The 21484-nt window shown below is 41.2% G+C and overlaps 8 protein-coding genes across 8 annotated transcripts; 5 read left to right on the forward strand and 3 right to left on the reverse strand.

Annotated features, from left to right (window-relative positions):
• The first annotated feature begins 800 nt into the window (after positions 1 to 800).
• On the forward strand, positions 801 to 3121 carry LOC128725763 (peptidyl-prolyl cis-trans isomerase FKBP8). The gene is made up of 6 exons (XM_053819532.1): positions 801 to 1181; positions 1272 to 1652; positions 1766 to 1933; positions 2006 to 2095; positions 2205 to 2345; positions 2417 to 3121. The coding sequence occupies exons 1-6, from the start codon at positions 801 to 803 to the stop codon at positions 2495 to 2497; spliced, it is 1242 nt and encodes a 413-aa protein (XP_053675507.1). The 3' UTR covers positions 2498 to 3121.
• Positions 3122 to 3432: 311 nt separating this feature from the next.
• On the reverse strand, positions 3433 to 6635 carry LOC128725761 (presequence protease, mitochondrial). The gene is made up of 2 exons (XM_053819529.1): positions 6623 to 6635; positions 3433 to 6547 (listed from the first exon to the last, which is right to left on the reverse strand). Exon 2 carries the CDS (start codon positions 6537 to 6539, stop codon positions 3504 to 3506), a length of 3036 nt encoding a protein of 1011 aa, XP_053675504.1. The 5' UTR covers positions 6540 to 6547; positions 6623 to 6635; the 3' UTR covers positions 3433 to 3503.
• A 394-nt stretch (positions 6636 to 7029) lies between these two features.
• LOC128725996 (armadillo repeat-containing protein 6 homolog) lies at positions 7030 to 8939 on the forward strand. Its single transcript, XM_053819772.1, has 4 exons — positions 7030 to 7138; positions 7207 to 7580; positions 7653 to 8124; positions 8193 to 8939. Exons 2-4 carry the CDS (start codon positions 7296 to 7298, stop codon positions 8825 to 8827), a joined length of 1392 nt encoding a protein of 463 aa, XP_053675747.1. The 5' UTR covers positions 7030 to 7138; positions 7207 to 7295; the 3' UTR covers positions 8828 to 8939.
• Positions 8940 to 9438: 499 nt separating this feature from the next.
• LOC128724631 (uncharacterized) lies at positions 9439 to 10884 on the forward strand. The gene is made up of 5 exons (XM_053818353.1): positions 9439 to 9476; positions 9531 to 9649; positions 9729 to 9916; positions 9979 to 10610; positions 10686 to 10884. The coding sequence occupies exons 1-5, from the start codon at positions 9439 to 9441 to the stop codon at positions 10882 to 10884; spliced, it is 1176 nt and encodes a 391-aa protein (XP_053674328.1).
• Positions 10885 to 11007: 123 nt separating this feature from the next.
• LOC128726618 (ribosome biogenesis protein SLX9 homolog) lies at positions 11008 to 11724 on the reverse strand. The gene has a single exon (XM_053820433.1). The coding sequence runs from the start codon at positions 11722 to 11724 to the stop codon at positions 11008 to 11010; it is 717 nt and encodes a 238-aa protein (XP_053676408.1).
• A 455-nt stretch (positions 11725 to 12179) lies between these two features.
• On the forward strand, positions 12180 to 13352 carry LOC128725245 (splicing factor C9orf78). The gene is made up of 4 exons (XM_053818973.1): positions 12180 to 12307; positions 12383 to 12497; positions 12585 to 12742; positions 12839 to 13352. Exons 1-4 carry the CDS (start codon positions 12180 to 12182, stop codon positions 13323 to 13325), a joined length of 888 nt encoding a protein of 295 aa, XP_053674948.1. The 3' UTR covers positions 13326 to 13352.
• A 1443-nt stretch (positions 13353 to 14795) lies between these two features.
• LOC128726575 (serine-rich adhesin for platelets-like) lies at positions 14796 to 19033 on the reverse strand. Its single transcript, XM_053820390.1, has 2 exons — positions 18925 to 19033; positions 14796 to 18814 (listed from the first exon to the last, which is right to left on the reverse strand). The coding sequence occupies exons 1-2, from the start codon at positions 19031 to 19033 to the stop codon at positions 15057 to 15059; spliced, it is 3867 nt and encodes a 1288-aa protein (XP_053676365.1). The 3' UTR covers positions 14796 to 15056.
• Positions 19034 to 20985: 1952 nt separating this feature from the next.
• LOC128726759 (neo-calmodulin-like) lies at positions 20986 to 21438 on the forward strand. Its single transcript, XM_053820584.1, has one exon. It carries the CDS (start codon positions 20986 to 20988, stop codon positions 21436 to 21438), a length of 453 nt encoding a protein of 150 aa, XP_053676559.1.
• The last annotated feature ends 46 nt before the right edge of the window (positions 21439 to 21484 follow it).

The following is a 21484-nucleotide window of genomic DNA, read 5'->3' on the forward strand; positions in this document are numbered from 1 at the left end:
TGTTATTGTAGTATATTCATTTAGAGTAGTTTTGAGTAAAATTTAAATTTGAATCTAGTTTTTGAAAAGAAAATTATCATATCAAAATAGTGATCAGATATTATTCGCGTTGTAATACTGAAACTAAACATCGTAACTCCGTACAGATGTTATACAACTGAATGCCTAGAGAATGCAATTTTTTATTAAAAACACAAAACTTAAAGACCCAATCGAATAGAAATAATTTAAGATATACAAATCCATCGCATAAACTACCGTTTTACTTTTGTTGCGCTGTTTTTTGAAAGCAAAAATGTCATCTGATGTGACAGCTCAAAGCTCTTGGTTGGCTGACCTTTGGTGCAGTATAGAGTTCTAGTGTCATGAAAGGTTGAGTTTCCTCAACATACGTTTGTTTTTCTTCGACAAAATTTACGCGTAGCAACTCTTCATTCCGTTGCTGGTGAGTTATTTTGCAACTTTTTGAGCCTTTTAAGACCGTAGAAATGTTTTGAGTGTCGAACGAGACTATACAAAGGCATTCACTATCAGGTGTAGAGTGTTGTGAATTGTTAGGGATAAATAATGATCCGGGACGGATAGAAACTTCTTTCGAGTGCCATTTTTTGACGACGTCATTGCGCAGAAAGTTAAGACCACAAAGCGAAAGCCTGTTTTATGAAATCTTACAATAACATACATATTTAGCCTTCGGGTTGCTTCTACTGGAAAGTAGATAAGCGTCATTAATCATTGGATTGTATTCGAAGAATAGTTTTGTTCTCGTTTCAGAACACCTTTCTTTTATCTCTATCGCCATGGACGCCGAAAAATCGAGCAGTAGCTCTTTCGAGGACCTTTCGAACCTGAACGAACAAGAGCGGGCGGAACTGGCCTCCTCTGTACCTGAACCTATTGAACCCAAATCTGCCCAAAAGGAACAACCTGTAGTACAGACGGAAATGAAACAGCAACCAGAGAGCAAATCAAATGGAACGGAGGAGCCCGAGGGTGAAGTGGCGGATCCCATGGATATCCTGGGCAATGGTACACTGTTAAAGAAAGTGCTCAAGAAAGGGCAATCCGAACTGAGGCCAGAAAGCAAAGACCTCGTGACCATCAACTACACGGGGCGTCTAGAGAATGGAACCGTGGTTGAGAAACAAAGCAACTTCGTGGTGCAAATCGACGATGTGGAGGTATGTGAACACATCGATTGTCCGATAAGCATGTTGTTTTACGCATTATCACTGATTCTATCTCTTTCGCGCTCTATGTGGGGGTCGTAGGTAGTGCAAGGATTAGATATGGCGCTGAAGTTAATGAACGAAGGCGAAATCGCGGAAGTGACTGTAAATGCACGCTTCGCGTATGGCGAACAAGGATTAAAAGATCCAACGGAACACGATCCGGTGATACAGAGTGTCCCTTGCAACGCAACCATAATATACACGGTGGAGCTGGTATCGATACGGGAGGAGAGTGAACTTGAATCGCGAACGTATGCTTCGCGCAAACAAACTGGTAACAAGAAGCGGTTACGTGGAAACTTCTGGATGAAACGCCAGGAGTACAATCTAGCAATACAGAGCTACCGGCGGGCATTAGAGTATCTGGATGATACTGTCAGCGCCGGTGGTATGATGGAGAGCGCAGCCGATCCTGTGCAGGTGAGTGAAAAAACAAGGATTAAAATCTTGACGAAAGAGATTTTCCCTAATCAAACCCTTTAGCAAATTCAAATCGTGTACCATCTTAACGCGTTCTTTTCTTTGCTTATCAGTTGTCTACCACGGAGCTACAGGATTTATTGGAAGATCGGATGAAGGTGTACAATAATCTCGCATTAGCTCAGTTCAAAATATCAGCCCACGAGGCTGCCCTGAAATCCGTCGATCACGTGCTGAAGTGTCAACCGAACAATGCTAAGGCTTTATTTCGCAAGGGCAAGGTATGGGGTAGTGTGCAAACGTCCGTTTTAGCGCTAGTTGCTTAATTATGCAATTATCTTCTTCGCGGATAGATTATGGATGCAAAGGGAGACACAGCTGGTGCTATCACGTTGCTTCAGAAGGCTGCTACCGTTGATGTTGACGATAAGCTAATCCAGTCGGTAGGTAGTGCAGAGCAAACCTTGTGTTAATCTGGAGGATAGTCTGCAATGTTTGAATCACGTATATTGTATTATTTTATAATATTTCAACAAATTTTTTTCCTTATAGGAATTATCCAAGCTGATTTTAAAATCTAAGCGCGAGGCACGAAATGAAAGAGATTTGTATCAAAAAATGTTAGGTCAGGCGCAAAAATTAGAGCAAAAAACAAAAGTAGCGCCATCCGCGCAGAACAATGAGTCCTCTAAGGTACGTACGATCGGATCGAATTAACTGGTAACATGATTACCTTTTTTCCTTTTGTCTTGTCTTCTGTCTAGATCATGATGTGGGGCTACCTCGTGGGAACAATCTTGATCGGAGTGGTCGGTGTGGCCATTTTCCGATATAATAATCAGTAAAAGGAACCATCATTTGGGATTCATCGTGCTTTTGATGTAGTCGCAAAAATTGACGCCTCAGAACAAATGTGACCGTTTAGCACCGATGGTATAGTCGCGTCTGCATCGTCCCCAAAGCAATGCTATTTAATGTACGAATTATGGTGCAAAGCAGGCGTTCCTTCGAACACCCTAGGAAGGTTTTCGATCGGAAGGCCTATGCACCAATGACTATGATTTTTAAGGAGAAACATGTCTCCATCCGAATGTGCATCTTAGCTAAATACTGATGGCTATTACTATATTTAATGTGGCTATTGGCTTGAAATTTTGTATTTTAGTAAAATATTTTACGGCAGTGTGCATTAATCGTAATGGATGCACACCAGTTAAAGACCGAGATGATATAAACGATAACGAACCGAAGTTTTAACCGTCAGGCTAAATCTACAGCGGCTCGAAGCAAAAAAAAAAAGAAAATCCATCCTCCTTATCCTTAGGTAGAGAGTGATTATTTTGCATCAGTAACCTTAATCGTCATCGACTTAGTACGCTCGAATGTTGCCACGCACGAGAGTGCGGCAGTTGTTTCTTCCATTTGAACACTTCCGATGATGTGAACGCGGATTCAGAGGGGAAAAAACAGCAACTACACATCATTCCATCGTTCGCATTTATGGAACACGCGAAAGGGTGGAGGGAAATATGTTTTCGACCAGCAATGATTTACGGTATCAATAATCCCCATTAAAAAGTAGGACATTTTTAAATCCGGGTTTTGTAATCTATTTTTGTTTGTTTGTTTATTTTTAAAGTAAATTACTATAAAACTAAAATAATTAATTTCGCTCATGATTCCTTTGGAGAAAGTTGTTCCGAAGTAGGTGCACTGTATTCGGTTTAACATGGTTCGTACCTAAATTCAGGTTATACCCATGTAGGAACAGATGAATACATTTTACCACATATATGGAGTTTAATGAAAAAAGTACATTTTTATAATTTCGATGCTTCTATGGCGTTAACTCTACAACACAAAAGTCGTCCATCGTTCGCCCTGCTTTGGGAGAGACTTATTTTCTGGTCCCAACACTGATCTTCCGACGATTGCCACGGCTCCTGGTTTCAGATAACGTTCGTTGACTTCCAACAGTAGATCCTTGCTCACATCCAATACTTGTGCTCGGTGTTTCCCGAACAGCTCGTCGGAAATTCCTTGCCGGAATAAATCCATGCCTCGCTCGCGGGGCGCAATCGGTACGTCCAGTTGTTGTAACACGCCCAATTTAGCTTCAAACAGCGTCTGTTCATCCATCCGAGGGATGGTGCGTATATTCCAATCAAATGCCTCATCGAACACATCTAATGTAACACGGGAATTGGGATCGCGATAGCTGAAAAAATTAAGCAAGCCGTCCGACGTGATCTTTGCTCCTGCGCCATACGCACCATTTTGTTCTCGCACGACGGGGAGTAGGTACTTGGCTGAAAGGTATTTTGCAAGCACTTTGAGTGGTGCGTAATGGCGATGTGTATATGGCACAGCTACAATAGATTTGGCGCAATAGTTAACAGGAATGTTCATGATTGTGTGGCGACAAGAGGCCTCCGCTAGCGGTTCCGAAACGTTCCACACCTTAGCGGTGCTTCGAAATGCAATGTTTTCGATGAACGACTTGTAATTGCCCACCACTTGATCTTCCGAGGTGGGCGTAAAGTTAAGTGCGCAGCGCATTCCGGACTCTTCGAATAGCTTTGCAATAGAGCGGCATTTGTTAAGAATTTCTTCCGCCGAATGACGCTGTGCTAAATCTTTCATGAACGACATATGTTCAATGCCCATCAACCGTTCCCTCAAACGGCCCGATTCTGTAACCAATCCATTTGCGTTCTGCATCGCATACATGTGGCCCGATTGTGCGATGCCAACGGACATGTCCGATAGATAGTTCTCTAGTAGCATTTCAAATCTTTTGACATCGTTCATCTCGAGTTCGTTGAATATACGCCGCAGGATGTCGAACATGTCCGGTACGTTTTTATCTAGCGCATACGTTCCGAAGTAGAGCCCAAATTCATATTGCTGCATGTTGTGCACATTCTCTACAAGATGAGTGGAGAAACCAATGCCCGAAGTCTTCGCGCTAATCAGTTGATCGAACTCTCGGTAGTTTATGCCCTTTGTGCCAAATTGTGTGACGATGGTATTGAACAGTGGAAGAAGCAATTTCTGCTCTGGGGACAAGCCATTTACATCTAAAATGCCACGAAAGTACACAACGCCGTTTGTGTCCACGCGACAGAGTTGCGTTGGCACGTTTGCCACTAGTGTTTGCTCGACGTTTGTTGCGGGAATTTTTTTCTCGATTTCACTCAGCTTCAAACACGGCAAAATGTCCGTGTTGGGGTGTGCCTTTTGGGCGTCCGAAAGGTCGATCCCTTCCCTGTAAATGCGATCTTTATCTGTTTCGTTCAACTGGGCTACCTTTTGCTTAAGGCTATTAGCTTCGGCAGCCATAAAATTCTTCTCGTAGTTTTCGTCCGGTGACATTGTCATAGTAAGTCGATGCCTGTTGTTACGGAAGTAATACTCCAATTTCTGTTGCAGATATTTTGGGTTCTGCGCCAAATTTTCTCTCAATTTCTTAACGGACTCACTAACATTCATCGCTCGTATCAGATCCCCACCATGGTTCCACAGTGGTGTTAGGTTGAAGAGCAACCCTAGGCCAAATTTGGTTGTCTGATGCTTCATTGTGAGCTCGATACTGTGGAGTACACTTTCGATGTGCGATTGCTCGAACCCCTTTTCGATTACCTCTTCCACCGTGCGGTCGAATATTTTGGATACCTTGTCAAAATCCTCCACTGGCAAATCCTGAAGTCCCACCACAAACATCGTGTCGCGGATGTGTGAATCAAATCCCGTCAGCTGGTTGTATCCGCCGGAAATGTTCGGTTCGATAAGATTTTTGTAGAAAAATGAATTCGGTCCTTTCACTAGGAGCTCCGTGAGTATATGCATCAAAAATGTTTCATACACATCTTTAATGTCCGTCATCAAGTAACCGATGGCGATTTGATTTTGTTTCTCGAGCGGAGCACCCATAGTATCATAACGGCAGCGCACATGATCTTTCTTCGCCTTCGTCCAACGAGTTTGCGGCGGAATCACGCTATAACGAGTATCGATGCGTTCATAGTCCGTCAGGTAATGTTCGTCAACGAACGCCATCGTTTTATCCAGGTTGAAATTTCCATAACTAAAAATGCGAGCGTTACTTGGGTGGTAGTACTTCTGATGGAAATTGACCAAATCCTCGTGCCGAAGTTGAGGAATATCAAGTGGATCGCCTCCAGACACGTGGCCGTACGTGTGATCCGGTAAGATCTTGTTGAAGAACTTTTGACCGAATATCGCAGAGTTTTCGGAAAAGGCGCCTTTCATCTCGTTGTACACGACTCCTTTAAATACGTATTCAGATTGTCGGTTTTGTAGCTCGGCATGCTCCAGGCGCCAACCCTCTTGTAGAAAGTCCAGATACTTCAGATTTGGACGGAATGCAGCGTCCATGTAAATGGCCTGCAGATTACGGTAATCGGTTTCATTTGTCGAGCTAAAGGGATACAGCGTGTAATCCGGTCCGGTCATTGCATTCATAAACGTGGCCAGGCTGCGGTTTAACATCTTGAAAAAAGGATCACGGACAGGAAACCTTTGCGAACCACACAACACATTATGCTCGAGAATGTGGGGCAGCCCCGTCGAATCGAATGGCGTTGTGCGAAAATTGATCGAGAACACGTTATTGTTATCCTGTCGGTCTATATGCAAATATTCGAGCCCGGTCTTTTCGTGCTGAAACATATACGCGGTCATGTTGTAGTCTGCGATGTACTGTGCCTGGACGCAGATGAAGCCATTATACTTATCACCAGGCTTGTATCGATCAGAAGCTTTAATGTTGGCTAGTATAGCCGGATTTATTTTTGGAGCCGGTGTTGATGATAGCCACCGGTGCCCGAAAAATGCACGTTTCATCGATGATACCTGTCGGAGCATGATAGACCCTAGTGCAAAACAAAGGTATAGATTCCACGTTTGTCATATAAATAATATAGAATGTATGCTTGTTGAGCACTTACCTCTTATTATTGCACGTTCTCAAACCAACAGCTGATTGAACAAAATTTCATAACAAAATCGATCTGTTGCGTACTTGACAGGTGCGATTCGTTTCTTGGGTCACAATGGCGACAATTCTTGGTAGGCCGTTTTTAACCGACTAACACATTAACGAAACTGAATCAGTTGTTTGTTCTTAAAGGAAATATGCTTGAAGATTGCTTTTTCAAATATTTAAAAGCGTTTTATGAAGTAAATTTTGAATTTAACTGTAAAACATTGTACATCGTGACCCAATTCCTGCCATCCGAATGCCTTTGTATAAAGTGTCATTGTATTGTTTTGATCTTGCATTTGTTTCTTTTTTTAGCTGAGCATAGAAGAAAGTGGAGCAGGCTTTGCAAGCGAGTAATAATTCAGACTACGGAATAAAGTCAATTTAACAGACTTGTGGTATTGAGTAAAGAATTTGGGCATGAAAGGATTATTTGAAACACGCGTATGACAAACCAGTGCAACATCGTAGAGAGTCAAACGTGCGTGGACTGCTTTGAGTCATTCCTTACATACGTTGGGTAATTAATCTTCCACTTTCTCGTCTTAGGCAGCTGTTGCAAAAACTTCGATTAAGGAAGGAAACTGTTTTAAAACAGGTGGCATTTAAATCGTATAATTTAATACAATATTAACGCTATGGCTAAGGTGATCGCCCAAGAAACGTTCGATGAAATTGTGAAAGAAAACATTGTTGAGTTTTCTATGTCGGTCAAAGAGGCAAAAGAAGAAACGATCAAGCAATTTGAGGCGCAAGGCATACATTTGGGTAACATTATCAAGGATCTTAGCATTGACCCCGAAACCGGCGTTCCTTTGATCACCATTAGTGTTCAGGCACTGAAAAAGCTCACCGAGGCGAAAGACTTGGATCCGGAAAAAATCTGCCCTCATCTGGATGTAGTTATTGAAGAATGCAAAATAGTAAGTAATGCATCTAATGAGACATGAAAAAGGACATCACATAGAATAGATAATTTCTATTCTTTTTAAAAGAGTGTCCCTCATCGTGTACTTGCAGCAAAGCTTGGTGCGTACGATTGTATTGTTCGCACTCTCGATACTGAAGATAACTTAAATGCAGAAGTTTTACTAAAGCTGTTAGGGGCCGCTAACGCGATAGTGAACAAACAGCCCGATGTATTTACCCACGTGTCTTTGGCCGTTGCATTGAAACATTTAAAATCGGCAACTGATCCGACGGTTGCATGTGACTTATTGAAGTGGCTGCAAAAAGCATGTATTCTGCATGAAACGAACCGCCAAATGATCATGGAAGAGGCCCTTGTCATTCCGACCTTTAAAACGTACCTTTCCAGACAGGAACCTGAGGTAATTCGGAATTTGTGCGCTTTGCTTCGTTATCTTATTTTAGACGATGATATACGGGTCGAATTCGGTAAAGCTCATGAACATGCTCGCCAGCTTGCTTCGGCGTCACTTGCGGATATCACGCAGCTGCTTACTAGTAAGAGCGTTTTTACTAAGCATTCTGTAAATATTTTCTTTTTACTCATATGCGTTTTCGTTGTACAGAATTTAAAAGCGAACCAGAATTGGTCAGTGACCTTATGTTAACCATCGCTTCGTTGACGGTTCGTAATGAGTTCTGCCAAACGGTCGAAGAAGCTGGTGGACTGCAGTTTATTCTGGATGCAATGGTTGAATTTCCTGATTCGGTTAAAATTATTCGTGAGGCATGCAAATTGATTAAAGCACTAGCTGGAAACGATGTGGTAAAGCTGCACATAATCGAGTGTGGGGCAGCTCCATTGCTTGAGTCTGCTTTAAATCGGCACAAAGATAATGAACCTTTCGCCAGGCATGCGTTGGCATGTATCTCTACATTAGCCTTACGAGAATCCCTGAACAGCAAGGCACTATTCGAGACTGGCATATCAGAGACGATTATTCAAACGATGAAAATACATCGCACCAGCAAGATTATCCAACGTAACGGCGCCTGGGCTGTGCGCAACATGGTGTCGAGATCTCGCGATCAGTGCGATACGTTCATAGCTCAGGGAGTTGAAGATGTGTTAAATCAGGCATTGACGGATCATCCCAGCATTATTCATGATGTAAAGTCTGCCCTCAGGGACTTGGGTTGCAAAGTGCAACTCAATGAAGAATGGAAGGCTACGTCGGAAATACAGATAAAAAATGATTAAATCGTTCGACCTGATAGGCAGTTAGAGGCCGATGGTTTCTTTCATCATTACTACTAACTGTTCGTTTTCATCGAGAATACTAATTTTGCTTCTGAAGTTTGCACAGCTTATACTGCCCTCTTATATTACAGTGTTTAACACTAATCAACGTATTTGCCTAAAAAGACTTAAATTGGTCATTTAAAAAAATACATTTATTGTCAGTGTACGTAATAAATGCACTAAAATTTTCTAACTATACAATTGTGAATTCGTTTTATTAGTCTTGTAAGGATGGTATAACCGAGTATGCCCGGGATAAGGCAAATAAAGGGAGGAAATGCCCTTTGAATTTATTCTTTGACTACTCTCGTGAATAGACTATACGACTACGTTGTCGAAGGAAAAAATTATTATGGTTTTCCCAAAAGCGATTTTTTAATGTTGATTTCAAATAAAAAAAATTAAGGTAAAATTATCCAAACATCGCGCGAATGACATTTTCGTTGACAAACCATGCATATTTTGACGCAATAACATATTTTGAATATAATCCATAAGCCGACAAATAAATAGCGGATAATTATAAGATAATACAAAGGCAATCCCCACGATTCTGGACAAGATATAAAATGGACTCAGAAAACGCATCTTGCGTGGGCCTTTTAAGGTAAATTTAATGATTAAACCTTACAACACCAGTTGAAATTTTGTGCTCTTTTAGTGGGGATGATATGGTGAAGCATCACACTGAGATCTACGAATTGCATTCTAAATTTAATCGCCTTGTATCACTAGAAGAACTGGATGAACCACGACGGGAAGATTTAGCACAAATGAAAGGTGAGTTTATATTCCCATATTTATATACGTTCGTTCTAGTCCTTGGACCAGGATTTTGTAATAGATTTTTAATTTTTAGATCAACTTCATCGATTATTATTACAAGAACGAGTGAATAAATCTGAAAGCATTTCGGAAGGTGTTTGGGAAAATGATAAACGTCGTATACGCATAATCCAAGTGGAAGGAAAATGGTTGTCTTATGGGTACGAAGACTCCACAGGCAAATTCCTGGAATGTTATGAAGCCTTGTTTCTCATGGAAATGGTAATGTCTCATTGATTGCCCAGCATCGATCTACTAATTGATTGTTTTTTTCTCGTTGGCAGAACCGATTATTGGTAAAGTGGAATGGTATTGTAGTATCTATCGAACAAGCCTACAGCTTGTTTCTTGGTCAACCCGGTTCTCTTACGTTAGAGGAGTACCAGGTGTACTCTATTTTGAACCGTTCGAGTTACTACGTGTTGCGGTATAATCCTACCCGCAAATACCACACTCCTGTTAGCGATTCGCTTTCCGCCGAGGAACGGTGCGTGTGGGGAAATTTGTATGACATGCTCAATCAACCTAATCCACGAGAAACGTTTTCAACTAAAGTAGATGCAAAATTGTATGAATCCGTAAGGAGGTCAATGGAAGATTTCAAGAATATGATCTCCAAGCCATCCATGTCAAACTATGAACAGACATTCGCTCATTGTTCTAGTGAACCAATCCCCAAAAAGCAAAAATTCGACTGTTCGGCATCATCTGATCATTATGATGGGTTTAAAATGATTGCACAATTCAGACGTATGTTCAATAGGTTCGACATTGTGCGTAGCTTAACTGAAGAAAAAAATCACCTCACTCCTTTTGTGGAGAATGTAGAACCAACATTCGATCTATTTGCTCCGGAATTGCACACATTTAAAAAATCGCTCCCGCCTCTACCGTTGGCGCGAATTTTTGTTCGAAGGTAAGTGAGTTGCAATGAGTTGTAGAACATAACGTGCAAATTTTCTTTCGGTTACAAAAATGTATGTTTCTGCAGGTCATCAGAAACGATGTTACATTTTAAACAACTTTATACGTTTTATCAACAACAAATCCACTCAATTCCGGTAATGCTTATGCTAATTTCGGATGCATTGACGGTGCACTGCTTTCTATATGATATGAGACAAGTTCCTTACAACGTAATCGTTTTGCAAGACGATTCCTCAGCATCAAAACGAAATCGTCCAAAATAAGGTATTATTTTTGTTTATTAATTTCATTATTATTATAAATGCTTATTTATTTCAGAAAAAAAATTAATAACATGCAGTTGCATTATTTACATTGGTATATTTAAACCTTCAATTTGTACGATACTAGGAAGCATTTTGCATCAACAATTCCAGTTGTTCCTTTCTTGTATTTCGTATGTGATCGGCAACCATTTTTTGGGGATCTTTCTTGAACGTTGTATCTTTAAGTACTCGTTTGATTGTGCTACACCGCTTCAAGAACTGTCGTTTTTGCACTTTCAAACGTTGCGCTCTACGTTCCTTTTTTGTTTTCGGTTCGACTTTTTTGTCGAATTTGGGTACTCCCGTTTTAAGCACTATTGATGATTTTACATCGTAGAGAGAATCTAATGAAGGAAGTGCATCCAACAAAGGGCGTAGATCACCGGTTATGGCCATTTTCTCTCGTTTTTTACGAAGCCTATCCTCTTTGAATGCTCTTTGGGTGAGTTCCACCTTTTTTAGCATTTCTTCTTTTCTAAACTGTTTCTTTTCTTTCTTAGATACTCGAGAGATAGCCAACTTGCGCAACTTTTTCATCTTCTGTCCATCTCCCTGTGCTTGGGAAATAGACATAGATTTCGTTAGCACCTCCTCTGCGATCTTTGGAGTGTCTGCTCGTTTGGTGGTAACCTTCGGTGCCGGTTTACTATCCTGAATTTTACCCTTTTTCGATTCTGGACAGTGCAATTGAATCGGTTTCGTACGGTATATTGGAAAAGGACCTTTTATCTTGTTGCCATCATCTGGAGGTTTAAAATCCAGTTGAGGTTTCGGTAATTTCTTATTTATTTTCCCCATGCTGCGATGTACTGTACAGTTATTCACAATGTGATTTTTGTTGATATGAACATGATCAACCAGGTTGACTCAATGTTCAATCGTCATGCATAAATTGAAACTGACAGATTACAGTGAATTATTCTATTTGCAGAAAAAATCCTGTCTGACTACCAATATCAACTGGAAACCTTAGTATGAATAAACAAATATATAAAAATTATTACTGCATAACAGAATGCAAACATATAGGTTTTTTTGGGTGAAAAAAGAGCATATAAGAAGTAATCTAACGTAGATAAAACATTATTTGACCGCTGTCACAAACTGAGATATTATATTCCTGCCGTCAAAATATGTTTGTTGTTTGTTTATTGTATTTTACGACTCCAACAGTGCAACAAAAACGCTCTGTGAATTATCCTTACACTTGGTGTTTTTGAGAGAATAATTTCGTGAAATCTGTGAATGTTGAAATGTCGGACAGGTGTGAAACTGAGATAAAAGTGGAATTTAAGAAGAAAGGTAAGAAACAACTGCGCCAACGGAAACCTTCCAATAGCGACGACGATGAACATCAGCGAGATGCAGAAACCGATACTTTGTAAGAACCAAGCATGACCAATTTACAAAACCATTATCTACATTTGCTAACACCACATAGTCAACGCTCTTTTAGTTCTAAGTTGGAAGAAACCAAAGAACGGCAAAAGCTACGAAATCGACGGAATGGAGTAAACATTCTTAGCTTAGCAGCTGGTAAAAAAATCTCCATCGAAGAAGAAGTCACGGTGGTATGTATTTGCAAGTAGTAGAAAATTAATTATTACTAGTATTTTTTAAACAAATTAAGCTTTTCACGTGTTTTTTCTGATACGTAGAAAGACCCATTCAACATCAAAACTGGAGGTATGGTCAATATGCAAGCTTTAAAGGCAGGAAAACTTAAACCAGCCGTTGAAGACCCATATGACACGGGCATAGGCACACAGTTCTCTGCTGAAACAAACAAACGCGACGAAGATGAAGAAATGATGAAGTAGGTGTACATTCGTATACGTGCAACATCTGGAAAAAAAACGCAGCGAACAAACAAACGCTATATAAATTCAATGCCATTATTTTATCTTCACAGGTATATTGAGGAGGAACTGGGGAAGCGGAAGGGTATTATGCAAGAACAGGATAACCAGGTAGATGGGGAATCTTCTGTGAAATATCTGAGTCCGGAAGAAGCCGCGCTTCTGTCGCTACCACCCCATCTTAGTCAAACTTCATCTCAGCGATCGGAGGAAATGTTGTCAAATCAAATGTTGAGCGGCATTCCGGAGATAGATCTTGGCATAGAGGCAAAAATCAAAAATATCGAAGCAACGGAGGAAGCGAAACTTAAGTACATGCAAGAACAGCAGCGGAAAAAAGATCTACCCTCGCACTTTGTTCCCTCGAATATGGCAGTTAACTTCATGCAGCATAATCGCTATCGCATCGAAAATCCTGCTCCCGCTAAGCGACGCTTCCAGGAAGATAATCGTGACCAACGCAATGACGATCGGATCCCAAAGAAGGCTACGGATGATTATCATTTTGACAAATTCAAAAAGCAGTATCGACGGCATTGAGGATTTTCCATCACCATATTTAATAAAACGAACACACGAAACGAAACCAAAAGACGCCCTTTAACCATTTAATACATTATTTATTGTGATTTTTTGAAACAGTTTTGTATTATACATTTTCAAGTATTTTTTGACAAAGATGCAATGTATACTTTTATTTTCATTTTCAATCGCGGTTTCGTTCGTTGCTGTCATTGAAGTCTTTTGAATATCGATGAAATTTTAGCCCACAACTGAATGAGATTTAAGCTGCCGGCTTTAAAATATTTGCAAATGCTAGTTGAGTTTTGATTTGCTCTTGAATTACGCTATTTGATTAGACCATCGAGTTAAACTCGAAAAAAAACATAATATAAACCGTATTAACCAAAGACCAGAGACCATCGCGCTGCTTTGCTAGCCATTTTTAAGCGCATTTGTTTCACTAAGCTTTATGCTATCAACCGCAAAACTTTGGCCGCTCTATATCTTGTCTCTGATGTGAGTTTCAGCTATTATGCTATGATTATTCTGATATCTTTTCCCAACTAACGAAGTTCAGACACCGCACTCGTTTTCTCAAAAGACATTAAAGCAAACAGGTGGCAGTCTATGCATTTCTCTTTGTTGTTTAGATTCTGTTTTTTTGTTGTATTTGTTTATCAACACTAACTTAAAATTATATAGTCTTGCATTGCAGCCTAAAGTACGTTATGATATATGGTTACGAACCTAAGAAACTAGCTATCACACTCCCTGGAAACGTTTCTTCACTGAGAAGAATACGCTCAATCATCAAAATTGATGTTCTAAGTAGAACACTTTACCTTTGCAGTACAAACAAATAGAAACCTTACTCCTAATTATGAACGTAATCCTCGATTACATAATTACGTTACACTAATGCATAATGTACAAATATATGTCAAGATACGAAAGAACAATGACTTTACGTCTCGGTTACAGTCATATTTTTCATAAAACACACTCACTAAAAAGCGTAAGTAGCAGTCACGCAGGGATACGCAGGAAGGAAAGTGAATGAAAGTTATATATATATATATATATATATATATATATATATATATATATATATATATATATATATATATATATATATATATATATATATATATATATATATATATATATATATATATATATATATATATATATATATAACATACGCAAGTATTTAGAAAAAAAAACCTGTGACTGGCATTGTCTATTCCAGCGACGGATAGTGAAATGTCTGCCTCTTCTAACTGTTCTATATTCGGTTATTTTCGGCCCATTTTTCTTTCCTATCTTACAGGGATTTTTGTGAGATGTACCTGACGTTCTCTGTTCTGATTCTATTCCAATGAGTTCTTGTTAGCTAGATATACTAACGCGAAAGCGTAACAGTATGAATGATTCAAGATTGTTCCTAAGTGCTAATAACCTAATGTCTTATAGCCTTATCAGCGAACTTGCCCTTCCTAAGTTTGCCATCTTTTGGTAGATTAAAGGTGTTACAATACATCTAAGCTTTTGTTTTCTCTGTTAGACGGAACCGCGCAATTCAGCCAAAACCACGGAGAAACATGTATTTAATTGTCGTTAATCAATGTTGTATCAGTGTATTACTTTTGGGTCAATGTTGGCAACATTCATTTCCTATGGGGCATCGACGGCGATATGCTTCTCTTTCATTCCGTTCGGCGGAATGGTGGCACGCTGCCGCAGCGCCGCCAGTAACATGGTCGGTTGTTATAATACTTTCGGTTTTACCTTGCTACTGCTGTTTCCGCCACCACTCCCTTGCAACAGGATTGGTGGCGGAGCGGTGGAATTGTGGAGGTTATTGATGATTTTCAACCGTTTGTTTGAAAGTGTCGTTAGCGACGATGCGTTTCTTTTCAAGGAGTGCAATGCACGGTCAGTCGTCCCACTGCTACCTAAACTGGGCCCTTCGTCAACAGACGTATCTTTGGGAATATTGTTTTGTGTCTCTTTAGTTTGCGAATGCGGCTGTTGCTGTTGTATCGACGAGATGAGATACTTGAAGTACGCATTACTAAGCAGACAAGTCGATTTTTCCGATTGTTGCTGCGGCAACAAGATCAAACGTCGCTGGGTTCGTTGGGACGAAGTACTGCGGTTGTTACCGGTACCACTGACGATGGTGCTGCTAGTAGGGCTTCCTAAGATGCCCGCCCCTCCATTGATATTGGTCCCTGATAGCTCGCCCGTCTTCCCTTTTCCTGTCCCCGTAGGAGATGCTAGCGATGCTAATAGGATATCATTTCCCGTCCGACCACCGATAGAACCACTACCTCCACGTGTTCCACTGACACCACTGAGAGGGGAGTGGGCGCTTCCAGAGGAAAGCATTGAAGAAGCCGTTGTACTCGGTGAGGCCAGCCGCTTCGCATCCTGGTTGGTTTCGTTCAGGAGATTACGCCGAATGTTCAGAAGCTTTCGGTTCATCACATATCCACCAGCCATACGACGCAGCTGGAAGTTATTCACATGCAGAGGTTTGGGTAGCGAGTTGTACCATACCTTAACGCCCCGAGCTTCATCAATCTGCCCCACCGCATGAGGAAAGAGTGTCTGATGTTCTTGCAGTTGCTTCTGCTTCAAGAAATCTTCGTCCACTTTCTTCAGCAGCATTAGCTTCGATATATCCACCGGACCATTGACAGTCAGTGGATCAGTGATTTCGGGAACGGTCTTTATCGCCGACATATTATCAATAAAATGTTGATCGACTAATGATTGCGATAGGCTTGTCAGCTGATTCGGTGTCAGTATGATAGAATCGGCTAGGTCACCCTGCAGTTGTGGTATAACTAAAGAGTTGCTGCTCGCTGGGAGAAGATTTATCGTCGGTACGATATCATCGATATTATCAACCAGATCGACCTGGGCTGACTGGGGTCCCTGGTGATGAACCTGCTGCTGGTGTTGCTGTTGTTGCTGTTGCGGCACACCGTCGGCTGTTTGGACAAGGTTTTGTGCCAGTGTTTGCAAGGTATAGTTGATCTGATCGCCGAACGTCGGCAAGCTAAGATCAGAAAGCCCGTTTGAAGTTTGACCGGTAACCGTATTGGCAGCCGCATGCGAAGCCAAACGGTAAGTAGTACTAGGGTCATGCAAATCCGTTCCGTTCGCTGCAACGAGTGGAATTTGGTCCATCAACTCGGCAGGAATAAATGCTGCTTGTTCTGCAGCTGTACAATCGACCACTCCGGGTGCCAGCATCGTATTTGGCCCGGTTCCGGAGTTAATCGTTGCTGCTGCAACTACGTCGCCCCCCGCTACACCGTGGGTCATATTGACCAAATTTGTTCCGGCAAGGTTCATAGATGATATCACAGACAATGGAAGTGTGACCGTTAGCTGCCCGTCCTGCAAAATGTTTGTGCTTCCGTACTGTTGAGAACCATCAGCTTCTTCGGCAGAAGAATGTAACGTCCCACCAACGGACAATTTTAAGAGATTCGTGTTCGGGTCCATTATAATGGCAGTATGATCGGAAAGGATAGTATTTGGGCCAGCCGAATCTTTGCCCACATATTGAGACCCAAGCATGTCGGTAGTCGTGTTAGGTATTATAATCTGTTGTGGTGTTAATGAAGAAGACTGCTGATGATGCTGAGTGGTTCCCGTAACATGACTCCCTAGCGGCTGCGACAGCTGGGAATTGGCATCGCGCGATTGTCCTTGTTTCAACGAACCAGAACGATTGTGGTGCACGTTCGATTTTGATAGGCCGTGAGCTGTGGAACTTCCAGTTGCACTATGAGAGCGAGACGCCGTTTTATGTTTCGAGCGTTCGTTTTTGTTCTCGCTTAAGGGCATCTTTTGGCCGCTGGTGTTGCTAGATATACCGTGAGAGGCATGGTGCGTATTTTTTCCGCCTTCAGAAGGTGTACTATGTCCGCGCGCTATCGATCCTTCAATTACAACTAGAGCTCCCGATTGCGATGCAAAAGAGGAACGGTTAATGGTTTCACTTCCGGCAGAAGGAAATCCCATCGAGTTTCGTCGATCACCTGTTGTACCGTCGTACCCTGTGGAGGAGCTGCTGTTAGACTCCATTCCCTCCAGGAATCCTGCCGCGGAGGTATCGTCTTCTTTTAAGGACATTGAGGCTCCTCCGGTTGTACCATGCCCGCGCATTTCGCTTAACAATTTATCCAATGTTTTACTTCTTCCCGGGACTGCTCGACGTTGGGTAATCGAATGCGATTTGCACGTTATGGGTCGGGTACAGTGACGTTTCCCATCCGGCGTCGCAACTCCACAATGTCGATCCGGATCAAAATCACGTGAGCGAGAATCGCTTTTTCGTTCTGATGAAGATTTTTGCGGCTGTGCGACATTGCTTGAACTGCTGCTGCTGCTGCTACTGCTGCTGCTACTGCTAGACGATGACGAAGAAGAAGACGATGACGAGGATGAAGATGATGACGACGACGATGGCGAGGAACTAGATGAAGAGGAAGATAATTGTTTAGAGCCTCGTTTGGATGATGACTTAGTAGACTGGGTCGCACTAGACGCGGAAGATGTTGCTGATGATCCCTCGCTTCCAATACCACCGGGAACGTTGGCATTCGTAATAGCAAACGTTGATTTCTTCTCCAGCACCACCGAACAGTTGCTCATAAGCACTAAAGGAACGCCTCCACTACCAATTGCACCACCGGCGGGAAAATCACGTGAAAATTCTGCAACCGTCCCACCATCCACGGCACCATGATTGTTAGATGATATAGAAGCTTTAGAAAAGGACGAAGAAAGAGAGCTGTTGCTGTTGACATAACCGGTGGCTGATTTCGTCGACCCGCTTGAGGTTCCGTGCGTGGAGACGTTTTTTGCATTTTTACTCTTTATCTTTCCACTCACTGAAGAGCGCACTTTCACCGGTGGCACAGTGGGAACACATGATTCTAGTGGTAGTGTTTCATCGCTCTGGGAGCCGTAGGAACTTGGAACCGTTTTGCTGTCCGAGCGAGCAATTATAGGTGATTCGCTGTTCACACCAGCCCGAATCATGCATTCAGTCTTTTCCGAGGATGAGGACGTAAAGCTGACACCAAGCGACTGTTGCTCAGAAGCAGTACTATTGCTGGTATTGCTTCCCTTGGTTCCCCCTAACACCGCAGAGTTCAAGCTGGCGTTGTGGTGAGCATTTAATTTGACCGAGTGATTTAGAAAGGAATGATGCCGGCTGGTCATGTGCTTTTGCAATCCCTGCGGCTTTACCACATTGCTACAAATATCACAGATCACAGCATAAAAAGGATCAGTCTCGGGACATATGCCGTACAGGCCCATGTCAGCCTTGTCCAAACGCATTACGCTCCCTCGTGGTCTATTTTGCGATGCGACCGTGGGTGTAACAAATTTTGCATGAGTTTGCAGATTACTTTGTCCCGAATATTTTGAGTACGTTTTCACGTATTTATGATGCATATCGCTTTGATCCGCAGTCGCAATATCGTCATCGTCATCAGCTAATGGGATTGTACGATGTAAAACATTAAAATCATGAAAACAAATTTTAACATAATTAACGCTTTTCTTGGTGATTTTACTGCCAAAGAACAAGACAACAAAGACCTACCCTCAAAAGTGATTCCATTTCCTGTCCTGTCCATAAATGTTTTCCATGCTTGTCCTCGGAGTTTTGCAATACCTCCCCCACCAACAGCAACGCCGCAATCTCGATTCATATTTTTATCGTCGAGTTTCTTTCCTTTGCAAATAAAACCTGGGACGTGTTAGATTTTAGTGATACTTTTTTGTGCAATTGGGCGTCGTGTTGCGTGGTATTCAGCGCACGTTAGTTGGAATTCTGCAAAATTTAAATTAAATGTTAATTAAATGCCCCATATAAGGAATTTACTTATTTTTTTACAGTACATATACATATGTATATATGCTGACTTTTTTATATAGTGACGCCCAGCAGGGGCTTGTGGAAAAGAGTATCTCTATCATATTTGAGCAATTGGGTAGAAATACTTGATCACTTTTAGATTCTCGGTACTTTTGTTTTGTAGATTCTTGGTAAACAGCAAAATTTTCACATACATTATACGATGCGTTTTTGTCTCAACTAAAATATGCGTCCAAACGATAAGAGACAATAAATGGCTTCTTTGTTATTTTTTCTGCCAACATACAGATGAATCCTTCCTCTAAAAGGATGCCTCCGAGGAGTCTGCAAGGACCAAATTGAGAGCTTAAGGGTGGGCGGATGTGTTGTTTAATGAAGTAAACCCAGGCACCGACCAGAACGGTTAATTTCGTAGGTACATCAACAATGTTACAGCACTGAAGTTATCAAGTATCATCTAACCGGACGGTGGTTGGATTTTACCTTTAGACGACTTCACAGTTCTATGCGCCAATGATCACATTCTGCGACACTAGAAACGGAGCGCAAGATGAGCAAACTTTCATTTACGTTGATTTTGTGAACGTATTGGCGTAAATGGTGCCAGTGGGGATTGGCTAGGATTGACCTAACGAGGAGCCCCATCCAATCCTATCCTTTATTTTTGTACTTGATGCTTTACACCCACGATGTTCCAACAATTTTTACGAGGCTTACCATCTCGACCAATGCAAATATTTCTTCTTCTTCTTTAGCATACGGACAAGGAAGTCGAACATAAAACTTCTCATGTTTTTGCTGGGATTCGATAAACAGCAACGTCCCCCTCAAGGACCAACAGTCTTGAACCATATAGTACACTACAACCTAAGGAAATGCAATAGATAATATGCACCCCGCTGTACAAACTACTGAATCTCGGATTTATGATCGATTCACAACTTTACTTTTGATACTTTGTATTGCTGTTCCCTGTGATTAGCAAGAAACAGCACACTACAGGGAGCCCCTGTCGATAAATTAGCTTGCGGAAAACATAAAGCCGCACTTCGTTTGATCTTCACTTGGTCATTTAACTTATTAAATAACTTGGTTCTGCTGCAATAGTCCACAAAAACTAGCGATGAAACAATCACAAGATGCAGTAAAAAATTGAAAGCAGTCGATCAATCAGTCGAACTGGGTCGCGTTCACAGTATATTTCATATCAAGAACACGATATCTTTGCTATTTGGTATATGGCGTTCTATTTCTAATTTGAATCAGCTACAAAATGGTCTGATATACACATTTAATCTAAAAATTTAGAAATTATTCGCTATCAACAATACCATCCAAAACAATCGCACTCACACAACACACATACACGCACTCGCACAATCTGTGACATATTGCCTGCTGACATAACGTCAGCATTGCAGTTTTAAAAAAAGTCTGCCTTCCATCCCATGCTTGGCAGTTATTTTATTTTTGTATATTTAATAATTATTCATGTTCTAATGAAATCTTCCACTCTGTTCTATTCAAATCTATACTGTTTTTGTAAAGTTTTGTTCTCGTGAAGCCTTGAGTTAAACGGAAATTATTCTCGAATTAGATCATTTCAAATTGAAAGCTGTAAAAAATATGTCCTTCATTTGCTATAACACTTTTTTACCAATGTTATATTTAAGTAGGCTTTTTTAAATACAAAAGAAAACATTTCCGCTACTTTTTCTGTCCAGTTGCTTTAAGTTTCTTCATCATTAGTTTTCTGAAAATTTTTTGTTTGTTTAAATTTACATAATGCTAACTCAATCGGAAGATTCTAATTTAAAAGACACGCACTTTCGCGATATGTTTGAACTTTTTGATCGGGATGGGAATGGATCTATTTCCACAACCGAACTAGGCAATCTGATGCGAGCGTTGGGTTTAAATCCAACAATGGCTGAACTAGAACATATGGTTTACGAGGTTGATCTGGATGGAAATGGTCGAATCGAATGGGAAGAATTTGTGGCCCTCATGAAAAGGCAATCATCACGGCAACCAGATGAGAGCGAGCTTTATGCGGCGTTTAAAGTGTTTGATAAAAACGGTGATGGATTTCTGTCGGTGGAAGAACTTTCGGATGTGATGCAAAATTTTGGCGAACGTTTAACACCGAAGGAGCTTCAAGATCTCTTGGAAGAGGCTGATATAGATGGCGATGGACGAATAAACTACGAAGAATTTGCCTATATGTTACTCAAGTAAAAAAACGGCTTCAAAATTATATCCTCAAACTATGTTCGGATCAAAA

This window comes from Anopheles nili, chromosome 3 (genome assembly GCF_943737925.1).
Source record: "Anopheles nili chromosome 3, idAnoNiliSN_F5_01, whole genome shotgun sequence".
Taxonomy (NCBI): Eukaryota; Metazoa; Arthropoda; class Insecta; order Diptera; family Culicidae; genus Anopheles; species Anopheles nili.

Bases quoted from the DNA above. Each gene is read 5' to 3' on its own strand.
- LOC128725763 (XM_053819532.1), top strand. From the start codon at position 801: ATGGACGCCGAAAAATCGAGCAGTAGCTCTTTCGAGGACCTTTCGAAC. The intron at 1,182-1,271 runs GTATGTGAACAC...TGGGGGTCGTAG, and splicing joins TGCAAATCGACGATGTGGAG to GTAGTGCAAGGATTAGATAT. The intron at 2,096-2,204 runs GTAGGTAGTGCA...TTTTCCTTATAG, and splicing joins ACGATAAGCTAATCCAGTCG to GAATTATCCAAGCTGATTTT.
- LOC128725761 (XM_053819529.1), bottom strand. From the start codon at position 6,539: ATGCTCCGACAGGTATCATCGATGAAACGTGCATTTTTCGGGCACCGG.
- LOC128725996 (XM_053819772.1), top strand. From the start codon at position 7,296: ATGGCTAAGGTGATCGCCCAAGAAACGTTCGATGAAATTGTGAAAGAA. The intron at 7,581-7,652 runs GTAAGTAATGCA...TCTTTTTAAAAG, and splicing joins TTATTGAAGAATGCAAAATA to AGTGTCCCTCATCGTGTACT. The intron at 8,125-8,192 runs GTAAGAGCGTTT...TTCGTTGTACAG, and splicing joins TATCACGCAGCTGCTTACTA to AATTTAAAAGCGAACCAGAA.
- LOC128724631 (XM_053818353.1), top strand. From the start codon at position 9,439: ATGGACTCAGAAAACGCATCTTGCGTGGGCCTTTTAAG. The intron at 9,477-9,530 runs GTAAATTTAATG...GTGCTCTTTTAG, and splicing joins TCTTGCGTGGGCCTTTTAAG to TGGGGATGATATGGTGAAGC. The intron at 10,611-10,685 runs GTAAGTGAGTTG...ATGTTTCTGCAG, and splicing joins GCGCGAATTTTTGTTCGAAG to GTCATCAGAAACGATGTTAC.
- LOC128726618 (XM_053820433.1), bottom strand. From the start codon at position 11,724: ATGGGGAAAATAAATAAGAAATTACCGAAACCTCAACTGGATTTTAAA.
- LOC128725245 (XM_053818973.1), top strand. From the start codon at position 12,180: ATGTCGGACAGGTGTGAAACTGAGATAAAAGTGGAATTTAAGAAGAAA. The intron at 12,308-12,382 runs GTAAGAACCAAG...ACGCTCTTTTAG, and splicing joins GATGCAGAAACCGATACTTT to TTCTAAGTTGGAAGAAACCA. The intron at 12,743-12,838 runs GTAGGTGTACAT...TTATCTTCACAG, and splicing joins GAAGATGAAGAAATGATGAA to GTATATTGAGGAGGAACTGG.
- LOC128726575 (XM_053820390.1), bottom strand. From the start codon at position 19,033: ATGAATCGAGATTGCGGCGTTGCTGTTGGTGGGGGAGGTATTGCAAAA. The intron at 18,815-18,924 runs GTAGGTCTTTGT...CAATCCCATTAG, and splicing joins AAATGGAATCACTTTTGAGG to CTGATGACGATGACGATATT.
- LOC128726759 (XM_053820584.1), top strand. From the start codon at position 20,986: ATGCTAACTCAATCGGAAGATTCTAATTTAAAAGACACGCACTTTCGC.